The 23,310-nt window shown below is 37.9% G+C and overlaps 1 protein-coding gene across 8 annotated transcripts in view; it reads right to left on the bottom strand.

Moving 5' to 3' along the window:
• The window catches only part of FRY (FRY microtubule binding protein), a 447,912-nt gene that overhangs the window by 162,141 nt on the left and 262,461 nt on the right, over positions 1–23,310 (bottom strand). For all 8 annotated transcript variants that reach the window (XM_040448149.1, XM_040448142.1, XM_040448144.1 and 5 more), the window contains 7 exons: positions 15,736–15,875; positions 11,198–11,288; positions 10,913–10,992; positions 10,717–10,797; positions 4,656–4,824; positions 1,498–1,590; positions 1,305–1,403 (listed from right to left, as the gene is read on the bottom strand). In XM_040448149.1, the coding sequence (XP_040304083.1) occupies positions 1,305–1,403; positions 1,498–1,590; positions 4,656–4,824; positions 10,717–10,797; positions 10,913–10,992; positions 11,198–11,288; positions 15,736–15,875 (753 nt within the window). The remainder of the gene's footprint in view (positions 1–1,304; positions 1,404–1,497; positions 1,591–4,655; positions 4,825–10,716; positions 10,798–10,912; positions 10,993–11,197; positions 11,289–15,735; positions 15,876–23,310) is intronic.

The following is a 23,310-nucleotide window of genomic DNA, read 5'->3' as shown; positions in this document are numbered from 1 at the left end:
TGTAATTAAGGAAGATTCCTCAAAGAAATGTTATTGCATTGGTAAACTCCACCAAGACAAATTTAACCACAGGAGGAATTTGCTTACGACTGAATAAACAGAGGTGCTACTGTGTTTTCCTGCCTAACTGGGCTGGTTTCCCACAGCAACTAAAGGAGACAGAAAAGCTAATGAGCGGCCACCCAAAAAATATATATGCAGAACCCATCGCCATTTTTGCTGAGCCAGATGGCATACACCTTTAGGGCTCCCAAGAATTAAAGCTAGGGAAGATCTAAACAACAATATAACTGGATCATCCATTAGGCTGAACTAGCAAACAAACAAACAAACAAACAAAAAACAAGACAAAAAACAATTGCCATAATGAGAATCATTGTGTAACAATCCACTAGCTTAATATTTTAGTCACTTGGCTTTAAACTGACTTTGAACTACACTACCATTGAGAAGAACTCTAATTCCAGCCAGCAATCTAAAACAAAACAAACTAAAACACAACACAACACAACAAACAAACACAAAAAACTACTAGTAGTCAGTCACAATGACCACAGAAGTACAAAATAAGCAAATCTGTCACCCCTGCCAGCAAAGCAACCCTGAATACTCGCTCAAAGAATGGTGGCAATGCTCATACTTTGAAGATTGGCAAAAACCATGTCAGCAAACATCTACCTAAATAACCTACTTCCTTCAAACTATCACAATTATAGCTCATACGCCACGTGTCGATTCATAAACCAGAGTCTTCTTCACCACTGAGGGCAACAGGTTGTAGTAATTTAAAAGACTTCTCTGCACCGCTGCTTTTCAGCACAAGACCTTTCCCAAATACTGTTTTCTCAGCCTTCAGAGAATCTTTCCTACAGGCGACCATCTGCCTCCCAACCCTCTTTGCTGCCTGGTTCCATTTGATTTTGAGTATCAGGCTAGGAATCAACCAGTGAAGACTTGTGGGGATTGAAAAGATAAACTGTTATTATAAACTTTGACTTTTAGATTGGAAAAAATACCCAGAAATAAAAACAAAAATCAAGTTAAGCCAGTCTTGAAAATAAACAACAGAATCTTAAGACGAGAAGGGTCATCTGAGGTGACATGGTCTAATCCCCTTATATTACTGCGATTCAGTTATGGTCAATATTAAGTGCAAGATCCAAAGTTTGAAATGCTCCCTCTTTCCGGGGGAGCTGTAGATAAATCTTCCATCTGGGGGGAACCCTTACGACTTTCAAGTAATTTCAGCGTAGGAATTTTAGCCTCTGCAATTTTGTATTTTGGATTTTCTCATAGTTACTAACCAACGAATGCTTCTTTCGAGAAGAAAGTTCCAGCGTGGTATCATATAGGCTTTCAACAAAGTTTCTAAGACAGGGAACATTGACTTCATTTTTAACAGCCTAAAACAGAGACCCATGTTAATATTATATTAATTACATTGTTAACTCTCTAATCTAATTTGAGGAAATTCTTAAAAATAAAAACATAACTCACGGCAGCAACTGGGACAAGAATTTCAACAAAAAGCCCAGCCAAGGCATGTTTGATATCTTTGTCTTTGACCTCGAGGAAATAATGTGCACATTCCTAGGAAGTAGAAAAAGCATAAAGGAGGGAGAGAAGATTGAGATATGCACATAAATGCACTTAAATTTAAGTAAACAGCTCTTAAATCATACACACTGACATAGCATATTTCATAATCTAGTAAAGAAAATCCCTAGATTCCAGCACTTATATTTATGTTCAAAATGGCCCTGGGGCACGTGAGTGGCTCAGTTGTTAAGCATCCGACTTCAGCTCAGGTCATGATCTCACAGTCCGTGATTTTGAGCCCTGCATCAGGCTCTGTGCTGACAACTCAGAGCCTGGAGCCTGCTTCAGGTTCTGTGTCTCCCTCTCTCTCTGCCCCTCTCCTGCTCTCAGTCTCTCTGTCTCTCTCTCAAAATAAATAAATAAATAAATAAATAAATAAATAAATAAATAAATAAAAATAAAAAAAAATTCAAAATGACCATGACGACATTTTGCAAGACTGGTGTCCTCCTATTTCTATCTCAAATCACTTTGCTGAAAGGACAAAGCACCTATAACCAGTGAGCAGATATTCATCCACTGACTTCTTGGTTGATTCATTCAGACATTCATTGCTGACAAATTTCTATTGACCATCTACTGTGTGTGGGGCCCTGGGTCCTTGATTAACCCACAAACACAGATCTCCAGAGAAGGTAAACATGGGAAGAGAGGCAGAAGATATTAAACTTATTTTAGGCCCTGTGACAGCCCCAGGCACAGAGCTGTTTACTTCTTAGCTCTGACATTTTAGGTGTGTTTATTATTCAGATAGTTTCATAAGCAAGTCTGGAATGCTTCCCTTCCTCCCACCACCCCCTCTCCCCAACCCTACCCCCAGACAAGAAACCTTTAGAATAGCTCCTCAAGTAAGGATGTCTTTTGCCTGTGGCCTACTATCTACGAAAGAACTGTTTTGTTGTTTTGTTTTGTTTTGTTTTGTTTTGAGACTGAATGAGCCGGGGAGAGGGGCAGAGGGAGAGAGAGAGAATCTTAAGCTGGATCCACGGTCAGCTCAGAGCCTGATGTGGGGCTGGATCCTATGACCCTGGGATCATGAGCTGAGCCAATATCAAGAGTCAGACTCTCAATCAATTGAGCCACATAGGTGCCCCTATGAAGGCTACTTTTGGTGGCCCAGAGAATCATTTGTTAGGAAAGCTGATCTGTTTAGAATCCAACTAGCCCTTTTCTCCTTCCTGGCCTTTTTCATAATAACTTACTATGCTGTTCATTAGGTATTGTTTTCATGGAAGGGTCCGAGGCTACACGTATTTGTGATGATATGTTAACATCTACATTAGCTATTATATTTATTTTCAGTCAACATGGGGACCGTTGCCAACACAAGTTACTAAAATCCCTAGTCTATCAATTCTATATTTAGATATCAATGCAAGATAGGCGTTGCCAACATGGAAAGTCATGGTTTCTGGAATTGTGGCCCTTTTCCTACATTACTTTGTATATGTGTATAAACACTCTTGCAAATGGTCATTCAAATACATAGTTACATGAATTATTCACATGAGAGAGGGATAAAAATAGTTAACAGTTAGTAAGTACTTACCATGTGCCTCCTCAGAGCCACCTTCTAAGGTTATTGCCACCATCACCACTTGGCACTAAGGTAGGAGAGGCTGGGAGGGCTTAAGCATGACTGGGCCAAGGTCACAGGGCTGGTAAGTGCTACAGCTTGATTTTAAACCCAAGAAGTTTGATACACAGCCCATATTCTTTCTTTAAAAAATAGCTTTACTCAGACACAGTCAATATAACATGAAATTCACCATTTAAAGTGTACAAACCAATGGCTTTTAGTACATTCATGGTTGTACATTTATCACAACAAGTTTAGGACCTTTCCGCTATCCTCCAAAGAAACTTTGCGCCCTTCAGTAGTTATGTCCAACCTCCTTATCCATACCCCTTCCTCCAACTCTTCATACGATCACTAATCCACTTTCTGTGTCTATGGATTCGCTTATTCTGGACATTTTGTATAAACGGAATCATACAATATGTGGCCTTCGGCATCTGACTGCTTTGACTTAGAGTATTGTTTTCAAGGTACATCCATGTTGTGGCATGTTATTAGTACTTCATTCCTTTTCATGGCCAAGTGATATTCCCTTTATGGATCTGCCACCATTTGTTTATCTATTCATTGGTTGATGAACATTTGGGTTATATTCACTTCTTTGTTATTATGAATAATGAATAATGTTACTATGAATAATAACATTTGCCTTCAAGTTTTTGTGGGGACATATATTTTTCTCTTGGATATATACCTAAGGTTTAACAATCGAGGAACTGCTAAACTGTTTTCCAAAGTCGTGTGATTTTATATCCCCACCAGTGTGTGAGTGTTCCAATTTCTCTACATCTCACCCACACTTGCTGTTGTCTGTCTTTTTCATTATTAGCCACTTTAGTGGGTATGAAGTGGTATAGCCTCCATTCATAATCCCTATATATAAACTCTTTATTGATAAAGACCCTCACTAAATCCAATTCACAGCAGCATCAGAGAGAGTTTTATAAATTCTCATAGAGCTGCGTGTTCTGCAAAATCCACACTAGCAACAATTCTTTTGTTAGTACATAATGAGGAACACTGTGTAATTGACGCTTACACCTGTATGGTTTGGTTGATTTAAAAAAGAAAACCTGATTCTCTCATATAGTAGGAATAAAAAGTTTCTTCCCTAACGTTCTGATGCCTATGAACACTAACATAGCCACCTCAATGCTATCAGGTATAAAAAGTAAAAAGATCAGCTACATTTTATTCATAGATCGATATGCAGCTGAGGAGTAAAAAAGAAAAAAAGTCAACATATACGAGATTCCACTCTACAGCCTCCTGCAAAGAGGAGATGAAAGTTTGAAAGTGAAATTATCTGCCTGAAATTCTATTACTGGGATACAAAGCACGTTGTGAATTGCTGAGGCAAAGGCAGGACTCTTTCCACATTGACAAGCAAATGACTTGGAATCAGGTCCATCATTCTGATGAAGGGAGTTGCTCAGGGTGAGGGCCCCGTGGTTCTCCTGCCCAAGACATTACCTACCTGCATAAACTGAAGAGAGGCCTCAAAGTCCTCCACTGGATACATCTTAATTCGAAAGAATTTCATCCCCATTATCAAGCTGATAATACTCTGAACGACATACGGGCTCTGCTCTTTGTGCCGTAATTCTTTTAGCTCTGCCATAAATTTCTTCTTTACAGCAGGGAATCTAAGAAGAGAACATGAGTGACTTCTCAAATCATGGGTACAAAAGTGACTGTAATGGAGGCCTCCAGCATCTAGGAGTGATGGGGACACAGCAACAGCGTTCCTTTGAATCAGGTGAAGTACATGGCTGTCATTTTGTAAGGATTCGATACTGGGGATTTGGCAAAGAGTACAATCTTCTCCTTTCTTCTCTTATTCTCATAAGATGCTCAACATTTCCTTCAGTCAGGGAGAAGATCCAGGGCTATTTAGACACTCTCAAAATGGTCTAGCTCTTAAATTGAGCACGACAAAAAGCTTCTTTTCCTCAGGCTTAGCAATTTCCCACATACTTGCAAACTCCAATGGCCTAAAGTATCCAATTTTAAGCATCTGAACAATATCACAGGCCAGCTATTTCTGACAATGACAGCAAATAATGCCAAGACATAGTCCCAATCCATTTCCAAAGTTTTCTGTCGTTGTTTCTTTTATAGTTTTAGGTTAATGATTGGTGAAAAAATTATTTTCAGGTTGAAGGAAAATCTACTAATGAAAAAATACAAATCAAATCTGAAAGACGAATAAGCTTTCTACTACCTGCGCGGGATGTTACAATCAAAGAGACGCAGTCTGCAAGGAATGTAAGGTATCTGTATTATTTGAAAGGAAAATGTTAATATTAAATAATATTAATTATAACATCATCATATAGGATTAAAACAATAGATCCTAAGAGGATGGAAAATAGTAGCAGTTCTTCCAAGTATCTAAGGTAGAGGAATATATACACAGAAGTTATCCAAACTACTTCTGAAATGGCTGGTTAAGAAAACAAGGAAAGCCTTCTAAAACTCATTGTATTTCGCTTCCTGAGACGATCAGCCTGTGGTTCTACATATGTGAAAAGGTCAATTAGGAGCGAGGCATGATTAAAGAGGGTTATTATATTATGAAAGTTGAAGGCCCAGTAATGGAATCTGAGAAGGTTGAAACAACAACGTTGGATACCTCAATGTAGAAAGTTTGGGACAAATAAAGTAGGCTGTAAACACAGATAATGTTTCACCAGAAGGCAGTACAAGAGGTGTGTGATTGGCAAGTCGGTGTAAGAGGCTTAGAGAGAGCCGGCCATTTTCTAGTTCTCAGCTTGGGTACAGGAAGTTACATGACGCTCCTTTGGTAACAGTTTGTGAAAACTGTATTTTTCTAAACCAATTTATGGATTTTTTTTCTCATGTTTGCTCCATATATTTCACAATAAAAAAGGTTTGTAAGAAGGCAACGGAGCAGAAAATATAAACTCCAAATTCCTGGGTCATCTCTCTTTTCTACTTCTTCTAGAGGAGGAAAACAATCTGATGCCGAGGATGGTGACAATGGCAGCAACAAGCAGATATATCCAGCATCCATGATATGCCCAGCACAGTTCAGTGAACCCTGCATTTCATCTTCACAATTATTTAATCCTTGCAACTCGAGCAGGGCACTATTATTATACCCTCTTCACAGACAAGGGAACTTGAGGCTGAGATTTCTTAATGTGATAAAGTCGCACAGCTGATAAATGGCACAGCCAGGGTTTCAAGCCAAATGTCTGGCTCTAGAGTCCCAGTGCTTAATCTCCGTGCTATGCTATGTCTAGGCCAGTGGTTCTCAAAGTGTGGCCCTGGGATCAGCAGCAGCAGCATTGTGTGGGAACTTGTGAGGAACAGGCTTTATCTGGCCCATGCCATGCCTATCGGATAAGAAACTCTAGGGGTGAATTCCAGTAATCTCGTTCAACCAACCGTATAGGTGATTCTGATGCGCTAAAGTTTATGATGCACTGGTCTAGACTAGGAATAACAATAAGGTATATTTGTAAGATGTTTAATATTTTAGGGGCGGTTGTCTCAGTCAGTTGAGCGTCTGACCTTGGCTCAGATCATGATTTCACGGTTCATGAATTTGAGCCCCACATCAGGCTCTGTGCTGACAGCTCGGAGCCTGGAGCCTGCTTCAGATTCTGTGTCTCCCTCTCCCTCTGCCCCTTCCCCACTTGTGCTCCGTCTCTCTCTCTTTCTCAAAAATAAATAAACAATAAACAATTAAAAAAAGATGTTTAATATTTGATGCACATTATACTCCTTTTACTTTCACAAAAACCCATTGAGTCAGGCAGTGAATGCATTCCCATTTTACAAATGAAGAAACAGATTTGGAAGATCGACATGACAAAGACGACTCAAACCCAGGTCTTCTGACATAAAGTCCAGGAATTTCCACCATACTCCAGCTGCCTTACGTGCTCATGAACTATGAAATATAGTTGCTGCCCTAAGAACAGTGTATAGTTTGTTTGGGAATATAAAACGATGTAGAACTGGCCATGAGTCATGCAAATAATAACAATAATAATAATAATAATAGTTTGTGAGGTGCGTTCACAAGTATCTGACCCTTTGCTCAAATCTTGCTGATCCTTCTGGGAGGTGGAATGCTAGACTAGATCACTTTCTCATTTCACATTGCCTTTTATGTGAATAATACACTTAAAGAGGCTCCAAGGCAAGGAGAAAGGGCTCTTTCCAGCTGGAAAATTAGAGGAGATTTGGGGGGATTTGAGTTGAGGTAAAGGATGAGACTTTATGCAGCAACGAGAAAGGGTGGGAGGCAGAGTTGGTGTGGCAAAGCAATGGAAGGGACACTTTCAATCAAGATTGTATACATTTATTAATTCGCAACTGGTTTTTAAAAATTATGTGTTTATTCAAGTTATTTCCAAATACTAAAAAAAACCCTATTAATGACTTTTTAAATGTTTGTTTATTTATTTTGAGAGATACAGTGGGGGAGGGCCAGAGAGAGGGGGAGAGAGAGAGAATCCCAAGCAGGCTCTGTGCTGTCAGCACGGAACCCAATGTGGGGCTTGATCCCATGAACTGTGATGTGATATCATGACCTGAGCTGAAATCAAGAGTCAGACACTGAATCGACTGAGCCGCTTAGGTACCTCTCAGTGATTTTAATTTTAAATGTGAGAGTTTAAAAGGAAAAAAGTAATCTAATAGGTTAGACTTATATTGTTTTAAGGACCATATGATACTTAAGAAAGTTTGTTTTCCATCCCTAATCCATGACTAAAACAAGAAGAGGTAGGAGAGGGCAGGTTATTTGTATAATTTACTAGTTCCACATTTTCACAAGTAGAGGTGGCTGGAAGTCTATTTATTTCTCATTTAAGAATAAATATGGTTATCTTTTGCTTTTAAAAGTCCCAAATGACATAAATATACTATTTTAGCATAAAAAAATACCCAAATCTATTTGCACTTAAAATTTATTTTCCCCTAAAATAATTTTAGGAAAAAATAAATGTATTTTCAATGACTATGCCTTTAGTGTTTAGTAAATACAGTAATTAAATCGTTACTCAGTCTTTGGTATACTATAACATCTGTATAAAAATAAACTGCTTTAAAATGTTTAGTACATATAAAAGAGTATAAGAATATGTACATCATGTTTATATCACAGAAAGAGAAAGCAATTTTGAAATCTATGAATCTTGGAGGCCGTTATGACTATTTAAATAAGCATACCAGATTTTAACCAAAAAAACTTACTCTAAAAAAATCTAATCTTAACTAAACTGACTTTGAAAAAGTCAACACTTTGGGCAAATCTCACAAACCAGCAAAATTGTTTCCCCTTACCGGTAGGAGTTAAGTGCATTAGCACGAGGAAGATTAAAAATAGTGATTTTGCTAAAACTTAAAGACCAAAACTAAGTATTAACAACTACAGTCAGAATAAAGACAATATTTCATATGCATTACCGGCTAGACATAAGATCTAAAATTAGAACTGTTACATTACTCCCTTCTTTGGGAAACAAAAAAAAGATAACCACTCTGTAGTAGATAAGCATACATCCTTTTTCCCCCCACTGAGAACAAAGGAAACAGTACTTGCCTAAGGCAATGACAAAGTAATGCTTCTGGCCTACTCATGAGAAAGAGTAATGTGATAATTTGGATTATGACACTGGCTGAAGATTGTATCATCTATCAATAAAGGTTACCTATACACTGACGAGGTGAGAATACAGCCCTGTGATTGCTCTACATTACTGCAGGTACTGTAAGAACTCACTGGCCAAAGGGTTCTCTTACGAGTGGAAAGTACTGGAACATTGTCCAAATTGAGACATTTCACATACTTGGCTATTGCAGAATTAGGACAAATACTGACATCATGGAAATTTAAAAAACCACGGTTGGCAAGAAAACACTGGACTGGTGGATCATAGATCTGACCTAATATGGAAATTCCTATAGCCTTAGAGTGTTGCTTGCTTATGACATTGTTTTTCAATTCATTCATAACTAACTCAAAACTGATGTGGCTAAGAAAGGTCATTCTAAGGAAACCAATATTGTTTGCATAATCCACAAAAACTAAGAAAAACACAAAAGCCATTTTTTGGCAAATTAAACTTTCCAAACGATAGTATAAGAGAATAGGTCTGAGGTAATACCAAGAGGAATTACACAGGAATATGTTGAGATTTTCAGGGTTTGACACAAATCAGCCGAACACATAGCAATAACTCATTTTTCTGATCTTTTATAGGAACGAGGTACATACATATGAATCAAGCTGCCAGGCAATTGAAGCTTATCCCTTAAAAATGCCAATACTTTTATTGTTAGTTGCAATAAAAAATATATTATGCTTTTTTTTCTTGATGACTCATGAACCACAATTATCACAATGGGCTACGATAAAAGTGTGATATGATCTCATGCAAAATGGCCCAGGTAACACTGTAGTTTTTTCAGTGTGCTTTGGTTACTTTTTCTTTCCTCTCCGTTGTTGACAGTCTTTGAGCTTGATATTTCTCACGGCATCAGTGCGTCTACCTCTCTTCCATCCAACAGCGATGTTTTAGGGGTTCGAAAAAATAGCTACCCGAGATGGATAAACTGGGTTAGAGTAAGTAAGTCACACTGAAGAGTTCTGGGGGTCTGTTGCCTGAGTTCTTGTCTATGTTTGGCTAGGTAAGGTTGCTGAGTACACATTTTCAAAACTTTTTGTTTTTTGATAATTGGGTATTTCCATGCTACTAAGTTAGGAAACACCATCTCTTCTTGAAGATAAAAATCTCTTTCTGAAGATTGTATTTCATAAGCATCAGGGCATCACTGTTGCTTTAAGCTCAACTCTTGGCCTGGATTCGCATTATGTCTCTGGCTCATTTGCCTCACCTAGGCATTCGGGATCTTGCCTGATGTGCCTCGGGGTTGAGTAAGATGAAGACGGGTGAATAAGATGTGACATCACTTTTGGAAGAAGTATATTATTGGTAATGGTCTAACACCACTTTGTTCTAGCCTGCTAAGTAGCGTTATGGGGCCAGATAAATTTAGCAATGAGAATTTTCCCCCGACTTGTTTCCATGACAGAGTCTGGGACATTTTTAGCTCAGCTGAGTTAAGTAAGCTCTATAGTAAAGGGACATTCTAGAATGGAATTTTCCCATTCACAGATGGTAGATATCGTAGCTACACGCTCAAAGAATACAGAAAACAAGACTCCTCAAAGTGGTAAACTTCTTTGGAATATTTGTGGCAGAGAGGAAAGAAATTTGGTTCGTCCGGTTCTTTCCTTGATGCAGTAGTCTGAAACTCATGGACTCCTGGTAGCCCCTGGCCCAAATGCCGGGTAAAAAAGGTAGGGGAGAAAACAATTGAAAAAGACTTGGTACTTGCCTCGAGGGCGCTTTTAGTCAATTTGCTATGAAACCCATAGCAAAAAAAAAGACCTTAGCTCTCAGTAAGCTCACACACAGTCCCTTCCTGAGAATGGAGCTGGGCGGCGATAGGGGAGGGGCTCAAGATCTTACGGTAAAGGGCTGACGTTCACTTACTTAGCTTGTGCCAACACTCCAATGACTTCTGCGTACAGGTCTGCCACGATGTGCATATTTCCAGTGTTAGGACCAAGGTACCTAAATAAGATACGATTAGATGAGTTAGGGATCCCTGGTCATCTAAAAAGAGCAAACTTGTTTTAGTTTTAAGTGCCCAACTTCTTCAAAATTCTAAACAGACAAATTACTTTACCCTTCTTTGTACTTAAAGTGCTTGAAAGCCAAGTTAATAACATCATGTATTAGACTGTCTATTACAGGATGAAGTGGAATCTGAAAAGAAAAAAAAAATCGCTTTAACTTGGAAGAGAATATTAAAGATCACATCAATAATAGTACTTCTGTCATCCTTAGCAATCAATAAACACAATTCATATGCCCCAATATTTGAAATTCATGGACAATTTAAAACTTAGATTTTAAAAACATAAGTAGTTTTCAGATAAACCTTATCTAAAAGAAACATTAAATTACTGACCTGTTTCAAAACTTCTATTAATACTAAAGAAAAAATGAAATCAATGGCGAGGTCCCGTCTTTCCATTAAATAATCACGCTGTTGTTCATCACTGTAAAATTTAAAATATTCATATTCAGTGGCACTGAAAAAATTCTCGGAGTGCTACAATTCGCCAGACATCTAGGGCTCATTCCCAGTGGACTGTAAACCAGATTTGCTATTTCAAGATTGCAGGGGTAAATATATGCTAATGCTTTTTGTTACCAGTGAGGTGCAGTGAACTAACACAGGATCAGAATATTTGACTTCAAATTTCAACTTTTCAGCCATGTCAACTTGAGTAGCTATCTGTGAGTCTACAAGCTCATCCTGTGGGCTCTTCCAAGGTAACTTTCTGGAATCCTATCATCTCTAGAACAGATACAGACGCAGGGCAGGGCTGTCATATTGGAGGTATATATTGAGAAGCACCTATGAAAGAAGCTACACAATGTAGAGAATAATAAGGACGTAGTACCATGATCAGCCACAGCAGGACTATGGAGGGTGGAGAAAGGTTAGGAGCCATTTCTCTCTCTCTCTCTCTCTCTCTCTCTCTCTCTCTCTCTCTCTCTTTTGTTTCCATGCCTCTTTCCTCGTGACCTTCTGCCACTTGAAGTTTGTGAAAGAAGAAAAAAGTGAATGGGATGGTGGGAGAGAGAATGGTTATAAAGCAGGTGGAAGAAGAGGTAGAAAGAAGCAAAGTGGAGTCATTTGAACTCACTCAAAAGTCAGGGAGCTGAATAAACACTGTCAAAGGACAGAAATGTCAGTCTACCTCCATCCCACCCCCTCACCCCGGGTTCTGCTTATCTAACATACTAACTGAAGGCTGACTGGGAATGGAACAAAGAAAGACAAATTAAACGATGGCTGAGGCTCTAAGCACAGAATAGTGGCTACGAGCATTGGCTTTGGTGTGGAACAGTCGTAGGTTAAAATGATGCTTCTTCTATTTACCAGTAACTGTTCCATCTACACAATGGGAATGATAATAGCAATTACAGAAAGGTTTGCTTGAGTATTAAATAAGATAAAGTGTGTAATATGTTTAGCATAGTCTCTCAAACATGTAAATGCTCCATCCTTGGAATTTTAAGTAAGAGCAATGAGAAAGGAGGACCAGAGTTGGGCTTGTCAGGCAGGTATTTTCAAAATAAATCAAGAATATTAAAAAAATATTTTTTTTAATTTAAAATGTTTTATTTAGGGGCGCCTGGGTGGCGCAGTCGGTTAAGCGTCCGACTTCAGCCAGGTCACGATCTCGCGGTCCGGGAGTTCGAGCCCCGCGTCGGGCTCTGGGCTGATGGCTCAGAGCCTGGAGCCTGTTTCCGATTCTGTGTCTCCCTCTCTCTCTGCCCCTCCCCCGTTCATGCTCTGTCTCTCTCTGTCCCAAAAATAAATAAACGTTGAAAAAAAAAATAAATAAAAAATAAATAAAATGTTTTATTTAAAATTTTTTATTAAATTTTATTAAATTTTTATTTAAATTTTTTAATTTAAATTTAAATTTAAATTTTTTTAATTTAAAATATGTCTCTTTTTGAGAGACAGAGAGACAGAGTATGAGTAGGGGAGTGCCAGACAGAGAGGGAGACACAGAATCCAAGCAGGCTCCAGGCCCTAAGCCGTCAGCACAGAGTCTAACGCGGGGCTTGAACCCACAAATCGTGAAATCATGACCTAAGCTGAAGTTGGACCAACTGAGCCACCCAGGCACCCCAAGAATATTTTAAATATGGAGTTTTTTTTTTTTTTTTGCTTCAGTCAATGGGAATGAGAAGAAAGGAAGGTGATATGTAAGATATAAAAAAGAATTTCTGGAGAAGCTCTATAACCATAAACAAGTCAAGTAAAGGCTGGCGAGTGACAGAATGGGTTAGCAAGGGAAGTTGCAGCTCTAACTCTCAAGGAGAAATGTATGGACAGAGTAGGAGCTCATTCATTCACGATTATTGCAAATAGTCTTGCCAGGAGGGAGAGCACTGGGCCAAACCATCTATCTGAAGTCCTTCAAGACCCACTAGAACTTGGAAGAGCTCCTGCCAGCTGGAGGAGAGGAAAACACATCCAACTGCCTTAAAAAAGAACATTCATCAAGCCTGACCTAGAGATTATAGCATGGAATAAGTAAACAAGATGTTTGAAGACCAAAAGGAAGGAGAACTTTCAAAGATGGCCAGCAGCAATAGAGAGAAAATGGTTGTGTTGGATGGCCAATAAGGGTCTTTAAAAGGGGCCAGAGGACCTTGAGAAAGTAGCAGTTCTTGGCAGGGAAAAAACTTTAAACCCCGGATTCTATTTTATTTAATGAGCCAATTTATGCTTTCAAATAAAAGTAAGACCTATACTTTTCCAATAATGAATTCAACTTTATTGCTGGTTTGAGGTCTAACTGCCAGGAGCCAGCAGCATCTGACAAATTTATTTGGCAGTCAAAATGTTGATATTATACTAATCTTAGAAATTGTAACCCTAGTACACATCTGTCACACTTAACTGTTTTCGGTTCCTTGTGCTTTTCTCTAAAGTTCCTCTTTTTTTTTTCCCTAGTAACAGAAACTCTCATTATTACCTACATCATGCTCTAGACACCCTCATTCTTTTGGCTTTCTCCCAAACACACATTCTTATTTTGGACGTCCAAATGCTAATTAAATGCTGCTGAGTCAAATTTCACTGTCCTGATGCTATATTTGATATTGGCAATTACTCTGATCTCCTGAAAACAATTAGTAACGTGAGTTTTAAAATACTATTTTCAAGGGTTCCTGGCTGGCTCAGTCTGTAACATGCAACTCTTGATCTCAGGGTCATGAGTTCAAGCCCCATGTTGGGCATGGAGCCTCTTAAAAAAAAAAAAAAAAAAAATATATATATATATATATATATATACACACACACACACACACACACAAAGTAAAATAATATATATATTATATATATAATCATTTTCAATATTTTCAATACAAAAAGAAATAAATTCATGGAAAATCTAGGTTTAGTAACTAAATTATGACAAAACAGAGAAACAAAACTAAAACTCACTTAATTCAATTAAAACTGCCCCATTCTTCATCCCCAAGGAAAGGTTTAATATCTACTCATAAACTAACATGTAATATGGGAAGAATAATAAAATGATACCATTAATTTATTAATCTCACAGTCTGAACAAATTTTAGAATTGAGACTTTACCTTTCAAATTTGATATATCAAAAAAATATTTGTGAGAAGAGACTGCTAATTAGTATGAGATTTCTTTTCAGGGTTATGAAATGTTCTGGAATTAGTGGTGATGGCTGTACAACCTTGTGAATATACTAAAAAACACAGAATTACACACTTTAAAAGAATGAATTTTGCCAGGTATAAGTTATATCTTAATAAAAAATTCCCCGTCTTCAACTAAAAAAAGATTCAATATAAAAAGTTATTAATTCCTCTCCCAAACAAAATGATTAACAAATGATTGAATCTTGCATAAACTCAAGCATGTTATAAAATGAAATCACAACTTTGGATGAAATGTAATTCATTTCATGACATTGAGAAGTGGATATTTTTAAAAAAGCATTAGAAGTGTCAAGAAATAATGAGAGACATAAATCACTCACAAGAAGTAGTTAATATCTGATTTTCTGAATGATTCATTTCTGTCTTTACTGTTTTAAAAAGTGCACCATCAGTTCATATGGAGATGTTTTTAAAATAATCTTTTTTTTAAGAAAAGGTAAATATAGTCAACTTTCTTATATTTACTTATATTTCAAACATATGAATTCCATAGATTTATGTAAACTTTGGGGGGATGGCACCTTCATTTGACAGTAAAAGAATCTTAAATTTTATGGTTGCTAAAGGGTTCATGTAGCAGCAAGTTCCACTTTTCAAATCCATAAGAGAAGAGGGAGCACAGAATAATACAAATGTTGGCTGCAAGGGAAGTTCGAGATGAGGTAATCTGACTTCCCTGTTTCGCTAGTGAAGAGACTAAAGTACAGAGAGGTCGTGAGCTGCCCAAAGTCACGGGGCTCATGGATGGCACCTCCAGGTCTACTGCTAAGGTCCTGTCCAGCCTCCTTCCCATGACGGCACACCAGGCACTCAAAGTTCCTAACAAGGACTAGGCAGCACCATGTGGGGCCTACTACAGCCTTTCTGCTTTTAGGTGCAGACGGGAAGAGAGAGGGCTCAGGAAAGTAGCAAGGTAATCTAGGGCCCTTTACACCTGCCCTACCAATGTCAAAATAAGGCTGAGTGTGTCTTTTCAACCTGTGACAAGTGGCAGTGACTAGCACTCCCACTGCTAGACAAGGGGCCACCTGTGCCACCTGCTAGGTATCCATGTGCACCTGCAAGGTATCCATGCATAGGCAGGAAGATTTAGATGCTGCATAAATCCCATTTTGATTTATGTTTCTGAAAGAGAGAAAGAAGGAAGAAAGAAAGAAAGAAAGAAAGAAAGAAAGAAAGAAAGAAAGATCCTCATAATTCCTACACATAAGAAATGTACCTTTTTGATTTATTGCTTGTTCTTGGTCTGTATTCATGTGATTCATCCTCAATGCCATTTTGCCTTTTATACCAGTCAAATAATGTACGCAGAATGGAAGGCAGGCAGTACTCAGAAAGGGAGCTCATTGAGCTGATGACCTACAGAGAAAAAGAGGTGATAAAAAAGGCTTTGGTGGCTCTGGCAATTACTGAAATACTTTTCATTTCACAAATAACTCCAAGCTATATTTCTTATGTATCACACCTTTCCCTTAACAATCTTTATGAGTACATTCCCAAGAGGCCAAATCTTATAATGTTTACAGATGTTCCTCATATAATAATTTTGTGGTTCAAGAAAGTTAATTACTTTGACTTCCTTTCATTCTAGAAGTCAGATGTTAATTGCACACAGGTTATTCATGGACTGCAGAGAAATTATTTTCCCACACCGTCCAAGAAGTACAGTGCCTTGTACTCCTTAGGTCTCAAAAATGCTTGTTGTAGAAATAAAAACATTAATTGACACAATCACATTAATTGTTTAGGGGAAATAAGCAAGCCTAGCTCCCAAACAAACAACCCAAGTGGTAATGTAACATAATGTATGGTTTTCTGCCCATAATCATTCATTCACTCATCTGAGGTAGGCTCCAAATTAGACTCAAGAACCAGCAGCAATAATTTATTGTCTATCACCTTGAAGGCAAACCTCTCCCCTCTTTTTTAAACAACAAACATGTCTTTGAGAGACGAGTTATTCCAATTTCCTTTTCTGGAAAGATTCATGATGTTTTGCTACTTATCATGGAAAAAATGAACCTCAATTGCCATCTCATACCATGTACAAAGATTAACTGAAAAAAATCATACTATAAAAAACCTAAACTGTAAAACTTCTGAAGAAAACGTAGGAGAAAAATCTTTGTGACTCTGGGTCAGCCTAGGATTCCTTAAGTAACACATCAAGAGCAAAGTCCATGATAATTTGAAACTGAAAGTCATCAAAATTAAAAGATTCTGTTCTGGGGATGAAAGGTTGGTTCAATATTCACCAAGCAATAAACATGATACACCACATTAACGAAATAAAGGATAAATAATCATATGATCATCTCAGTAGATGCAGAAAAAACATTTGACCAAATTTGACATCATTTATGATAAAAATGCTTAATAAAGTGGGTTTAGAGGGGAAATACCCCAACATTATAAAGGCCATACGTGGAAAACCCACAGATAACATCATACTCTGTGGTGAAAACTGGGAGCTTTCCTTTAAGATCAGGAATAAAACAAGGATGTCCATTATTCAACAGAGTTCTAGAAGGCCTAGCCACAGCAAGCAGATGAGAAAATAAAAGGCGTCCATGTTGGTAAGAAAGAAGTAAGGCTGTCACTAATTGCAGATGACATGATACCATATACATATGATATATACATATCATATACATATATGTAAGGCTATATACACACTGTATACATGGTATGGCTATATACATACATATATATAACCCTAAAGACTCCACTGAAAAACTATTTGAAGCAATAAAATAATTCAGAAAAGTCACAGGATACAAAATACACAGAAATCAGCTGCATTTCTACACACTAATAACAAAGTAGGGAAAGAAAAATTAAGAAAACAATTCCATTTACAATTGCATGAAACAGAATAAAATACCTAGGAATAAACTTAATCAAGGATATGAAAGAACTATTAGGACATTGATGAAAGAAATTGAAGAAGACACAAAGGAAAGATATTTCATCTTCATGGATTGTAAGAATTAATATTGTTGCAACATCTATACTACTGACAGCAATCTACAGATTCAATGAAATTCTTATCAAAATACCAAGAGCATTTTTCACAGAACTAGAATAATAATACGAGAAAAATAATACTATTTTTATGGAACTTCAAAAGATACTAATTGGCCAAAGCCATCTTGAAAAAGAAGAACAAAGCTGGAGGTATCACAATTCCAGATTTGAAGATACACTACAAAGCTGTAGTAATCAAAACAGTATGGTACCGGCACAAAAACAGCCACATAAATCAATGGAACAGAATAGAGAGTACAGAAAGAAACCCACGCTTATATGGTCAATTAATCAGTGACAAGGGAGGCATGAATACAAAATGGGGAAAAGAGTCTCTTCAATAAATGGTGCTGGGAAAACTGGACAGCTACATGCAGAGGAACGAAACTGGACCACTTTCTTACACAAAAATAAACTCAAATTGGATTAAAGACACTTAAATGGGAAACATACAACCACAAACCTTCTAGAAGAAAGCATAGACAGTAATTTCTCTGACATTGGCTGTAGCAACGTATTTCTAGATATGTCTCTTCGGGCATGGGAAACAAAAGCAAAAATAAACTCGTGGGACTAAACCATAAACAAAATGAAAAGGCAACCTACTGAATGGGAGAAGATACTTGCATATCTGAGAAGGAGTCAACATACAAAATATATTAAACACTTCTACAACTCAACACGAGAAACCCACCAAACAATCCAACTAAAAATGGGCAGAGGACCTAAACAGACATTTTTTTTTCCAAAGGAGACACACAGATGGCAAACAGATATGAGAGAGAGACAGAGAGACAGAGAGAGAGAGCCCACACACAAGTAGAGGAGGAGCAGAGGGAGGGAGAGGGAGAATCTCCAGCAGATTCCACACCCAGCATACTAGCATAGAGCCTGACGTGGGGCTTGGTCTCATGAGTGTAAGATCATGACCTGAGCCAAAATCAAGAGTCAGACGCTTAACCAACTGAGCCCCCCATGTGCCCCCCGACAAGATTTCTTACAGGCAAATTATGACCTGCGGTGCCAATGAGACAATGATAACGTAGGCATCTCCAACACTGCTGATAGAAGAAAAAAGTTGGCACAACATATCGGGAGGAAATTTGCAAATGTGATCAAGAACTTCATAAATGCTTCTCAAGAAGCCCATTCCTAAGAATTTATCTCAAATACGTAATTAGAGATGAGTAAGAATGTTCAGGACAGCATTATATTATAGAAAAAAACGGGACATCTAAATGTCCAACTACATATCTTAATACAATGTGGAATGTGAGGCAGACTACCTATGAAACCATTAAAAATCACACTTGAAAAATATCTAATGACATGAAAATATTCATCGTATGTTACATGGAAGAAGAATAAAAAACCGTTTAATTGGTGAGGTTTGCACTTGGCACGGACACTACGTAAGTATGCATATAGCAAACAAAACCAGGGGTAGGTAAACCAACATACTGAGAGTGCTTGTAGACCCTGCAAGTTGTCAGGACGGAGATCACTAGAGGAAGGGGGTAGGTGAGAGTTGAAGAGAAATGAAGGTAGGATTTTACCTGGGCCTTTTTTAGAAAGGGGATAAATTTGAGACAAGAGTCAAGAAGAAAGCTAAGCAAAGACTCAAGGCAGGAAGCCTATGGTAATGAAGGCACAAAATAATTGTTTGTTCATAATAAATACAGTGATTAATTTAATGAAGGTTTTGAGTGAGCCGAAAGAAGACATATTTGGTTGGTGCAGGGGCTTGGGTATATCGGAGAGAAGAAAAATAATGTTGGAAATTTTAAGCTGGAACTAAATCAGAGAAGTTACTTAATGCTAGTCTGAAAAATTACAGTTTTCTTCTCTAGAAAATGGGAAGCCCCTGAAGATTTCTGAATAGGAAAATGTGCCCATAGAAACGTTGGGGAAGTTTAATCCAGCAGTGATGTGTAGGTTAGACCAAGGGTGTTTGCCAATAGAGGTGGTCAGTGCCAACAGAGGTGGTCAGAACAGACACACACACACGCAGGCACACACGCACTCTCGAATTGAATGAGGTTACTGCAACAGTTCCAGGCACACAGTGATCATCACAGCTTGAGCCGGGAAGTGGCAGGAGAAATGGAAAACCTTAGTTAACTTAAAATGTTTCTGTAGTTAAGCAGGCGAGGCTTAACTTCTTTTTATAAAGGGAACTAGAGCAATGGGAGTGGAAGAGCTTCCTGTCAATGGGACTTTCCACTGTCACCTTTAAAAGAAGCTCCAAGATTGAACAGAACAATTATGTGTCCTTCCTCAGATTCTGTTTCTTGAGAGCCTTATTTCTTGCTGTCTTGTAATTATGGTTATATGTACATACACAAAATTGTACACTGTCGCTAGCTATGGTTTAATAGAAGTTAAGTATCAATAGGCTATTGCATTCTGCCCGCCCTGTGAACCGAGTCACCATCAGTTTTTAATTGAAAAATATCGAATTATTTTTTTAAAAAGAGACCCTATCCTCACTCCCCCCCACACTGTAATATCCACAGCCACGATGTATCTTCCCGTTGCTCCTGTGGATGTAACAGTGGTAAATTTGGGGAACAAAGCAAATTATGGCATGTCAAGGGGTAATTTACTAGTTCTCTCTAAGCTACCCAAGCACAAAAAAGGATACTTCTCCAATCACTACCATCTAAGATATTTTGAATTGGGAACTGAAGGGGGTTCCTCCCAGAAGGGGAAGAAACCCAGAATTTGGAGTCCTTCACATAGGTTAATTCTGCTTAATTATCACATGTGTAATAAAATCCCCAACCATCTACTATCATATTTCAGTAATTTAAAAATACTTGTGTAAGTCTGGACAGGACTTAAGGAGACACGATGACTAAATATAATGTGGTATCCTAGATGGTATCCTGGAACAGAAAAGAGATATTTGCGAAAAAAAAAAAACTAAAATACAAATCCAGAATTTAGTTAATAATGCTGCACTGATGTTGGTTTCTTATTGTGACAAATGTACATGGCAACGTAAGATGTTAATAAAAGAAACTGGGTGTGGGAATAGGACAACTGTCTGTACTATCTTTGCAAGCTTTCTGTAGATTAAAAACTATTCAAAAATAAAAAAAAAGTTTATTTAGAAAACACCTATGTGGGAGATTTACATGCTTCTGTCATTTACTACAGACCCAGAAAGGAGATATAAACCTACATTTGTCCCCTAATTGTCTCTGGGTAGAGCTCACAATGTTTAGCAGCTTCACTCACTTAGATGTAACCCACATTCTCCATAGAGAATGTCAACAGTATTCTTTAAACCTCAGCCATAATTTTTTTTTACCCATTAAAAAGTCATCGTGAAGCCATTCTTGGTATTATATCTACTGGACATACTTTCCACGGCAAATACATCAAGACCATCGTAGAAGAGAAGAAAGGTCAGCACTGGGTGGATGTGTGTGTTTTTTCCATCTCTCTGTTACTGCCCTGTTACTGTTAAAGTCCAGGCTTGTCAGGAAGGAAGGGTGGAATTTGCAAAGACCTGGCCCTCAAAGCTCAGGAAGGGAGGAAGGTCTAGCTGGCTTCTTGGTTACTCAACTCCTTCATTTACGGGAAGCAGAGCCAATGGCGAGATGAATTCTAGCTCTGTGTTGCTGTTGAAAGGGGGCAGGCCCATTTACAAAGATGTTCTTGTTGCATTTAAATGATCATATTCTTCCATCATAGATGAGCTAGGTACTGTGGAGCTTGAGGAGATGAATTGCACAGAATCACAGAACTATTTCATACTGGTGTTTTGCTTTTGGGGGGGAGGGGATAGAGGGGAATACTAAATGTACTTTGCAAATGTTTTCTTAATGTTTATTTTGGCATTTTATGTATAAATAGGCTAAAAGAGACTGTCTATTATGCTGTAGGGAAGGCATTAATTTTTCATAAGCATTTTATTATAGTTGCTGAATGCAAAGAAGGAAACTTTACATAAATATTTGAATGATTACTCGGTGGAGTCATTCCGTATCTTCCAGTAACAAGGTTGACTTGCCCCGAGTGGTGTGTTTAGTGAATAATTTTAAAGTAACTTCATTGATAGTTTAATTTTTCAAAGTAGTTCAGGTGGCCAAGCCCCGGGGGGTCAGGTTACTGTCTATGAACTACCACAAAATGTTATCTGTGGAAGTAATCCAAATGCAATTTTTTTACTGGATCATATATCATACTAGTGCTAGATTATAGCAATCAGTGATGACATATACCAGACGCTTAAGAATATTACAAAAACTTAAAATTATACAAATCTGTGTATTATATTTTTCATGCAAATTAGGAAAAGATCTTTATTATATGACTTTGATATCCTGGTCTATTTTGTGGAACACCACGTTCCATGGGAGAATAATTTAAGAACCACTGAATAACACTAATGTGAACCCAACGTCAGTTAATTTGTTTTTACTCTTAATTGCTTACGTTTTTCACTTCTACATTTTAAATAGATTTTGATGGAATTGTAGCATTAGAATCAGTGTTGAAGCACTAGAATTTCACCTGCTTCCTTTCCAGAAAAATTATTACTGCCCAAGATAGTAAAAAGTTATTTTCACTCTACTATAGATGTATGGGCTTGGTTTACCATGTTTCTTGTTTGTAGATGGTATTTTTAATGTGTTAAGAAACTAAGGCACTACAAAAGTATGTAAACATATAATGTCTAGAAGAAAACCCCATAGAAGTTACTTGGAATGTCTGAGCAAATTATATGAAATTTATAGAGACAGCACTGGTCACACTGAATTGCAAATAGCTGCATTAAATAATGTTCTCAGCACAGATGACTGATCCTTCACAAGCTACATTTTCATAATTTCATCAGTGTATTGAGAAGATCAGATGGTCCTAAGTTCAAGTTACAGCTCTATCCTTCATTGGCTGTACGAGCTTGGACGTGTCCATTTCTCCGAGGCTCCATGTTTCCCGCTGTGAAATGGGACTGAAGAATACTTAACCTCACTGGGGTTTTACGAAGAGTAAAAGATGAGATACTATAAAGTGTGGGGCACATAACAGACCTTTGAAAACGTCCATTTTCCTCCTCCATTTCTAAATATTGAAACTGAAGCACAGACATAAAAATTTTTGACTTTGAAAGGATCTTAGACTAAGTTAATAACAGAATGAATGATAGAAATTATTGACAGAATTTTATTTATGACAGCTGATAAATGGTTCTTTCAGGCATATTGTAAAAAAAAAAAAAAAAAAAGGACCCACGTGTCTCTGATCCAAGCACAAACTACTAAGGCCTCCATTTAGAACCCTTGTAGCTTTTAGGGACACCTGGGTGGCTCAGTTGGTTAAACGTCTGACTCTTGGTCTCAGCTCAGGTCATGATCTCAAGGTTCGTGTCCAGCTTGGCATTGGGCTCTGTGCTGATGGTGTGGAGCCTGCTTGGAATTCTCACTTTCTCCCCCTCTCCATCTCTACCCTACTGCCCCTGTCTCTGTTTCTCTCAAAAAAAAAAAAAAAAACCCCAAAAAACCAAAAAAAAAAAAAAACTTAAAAAAAAATAAGAACACTTGCAGCTTGGTGTGTGTTCCCACACTTTTCTGGCTCCAGGAGCTGCCAACGCAGTACATTCCAAATGTTCACTTGTAGAGGTCTCCAAGCAAGGCTGGTCCTACATTAGCTCCATAAAAGAAAGGTAGGGAACACCAGGCTCCCCGAGTTTGCTGCAGGCAACAGCTCACTCTGGGAAAGGACACTGACATGGCAACTATTATGGAGCCAGAAT

This window comes from Herpailurus yagouaroundi, unplaced genomic scaffold (genome assembly GCF_014898765.1).
Source record: "Herpailurus yagouaroundi ecotype Mexico unplaced genomic scaffold, PumYag 197, whole genome shotgun sequence".
NCBI classification, from domain to species: Eukaryota; Metazoa; Chordata; class Mammalia; order Carnivora; family Felidae; genus Herpailurus; species Herpailurus yagouaroundi.
Note: the sequence above shows the minus strand (reverse complement) of the source record. Positions and strands in the feature narration are given on the sequence as shown.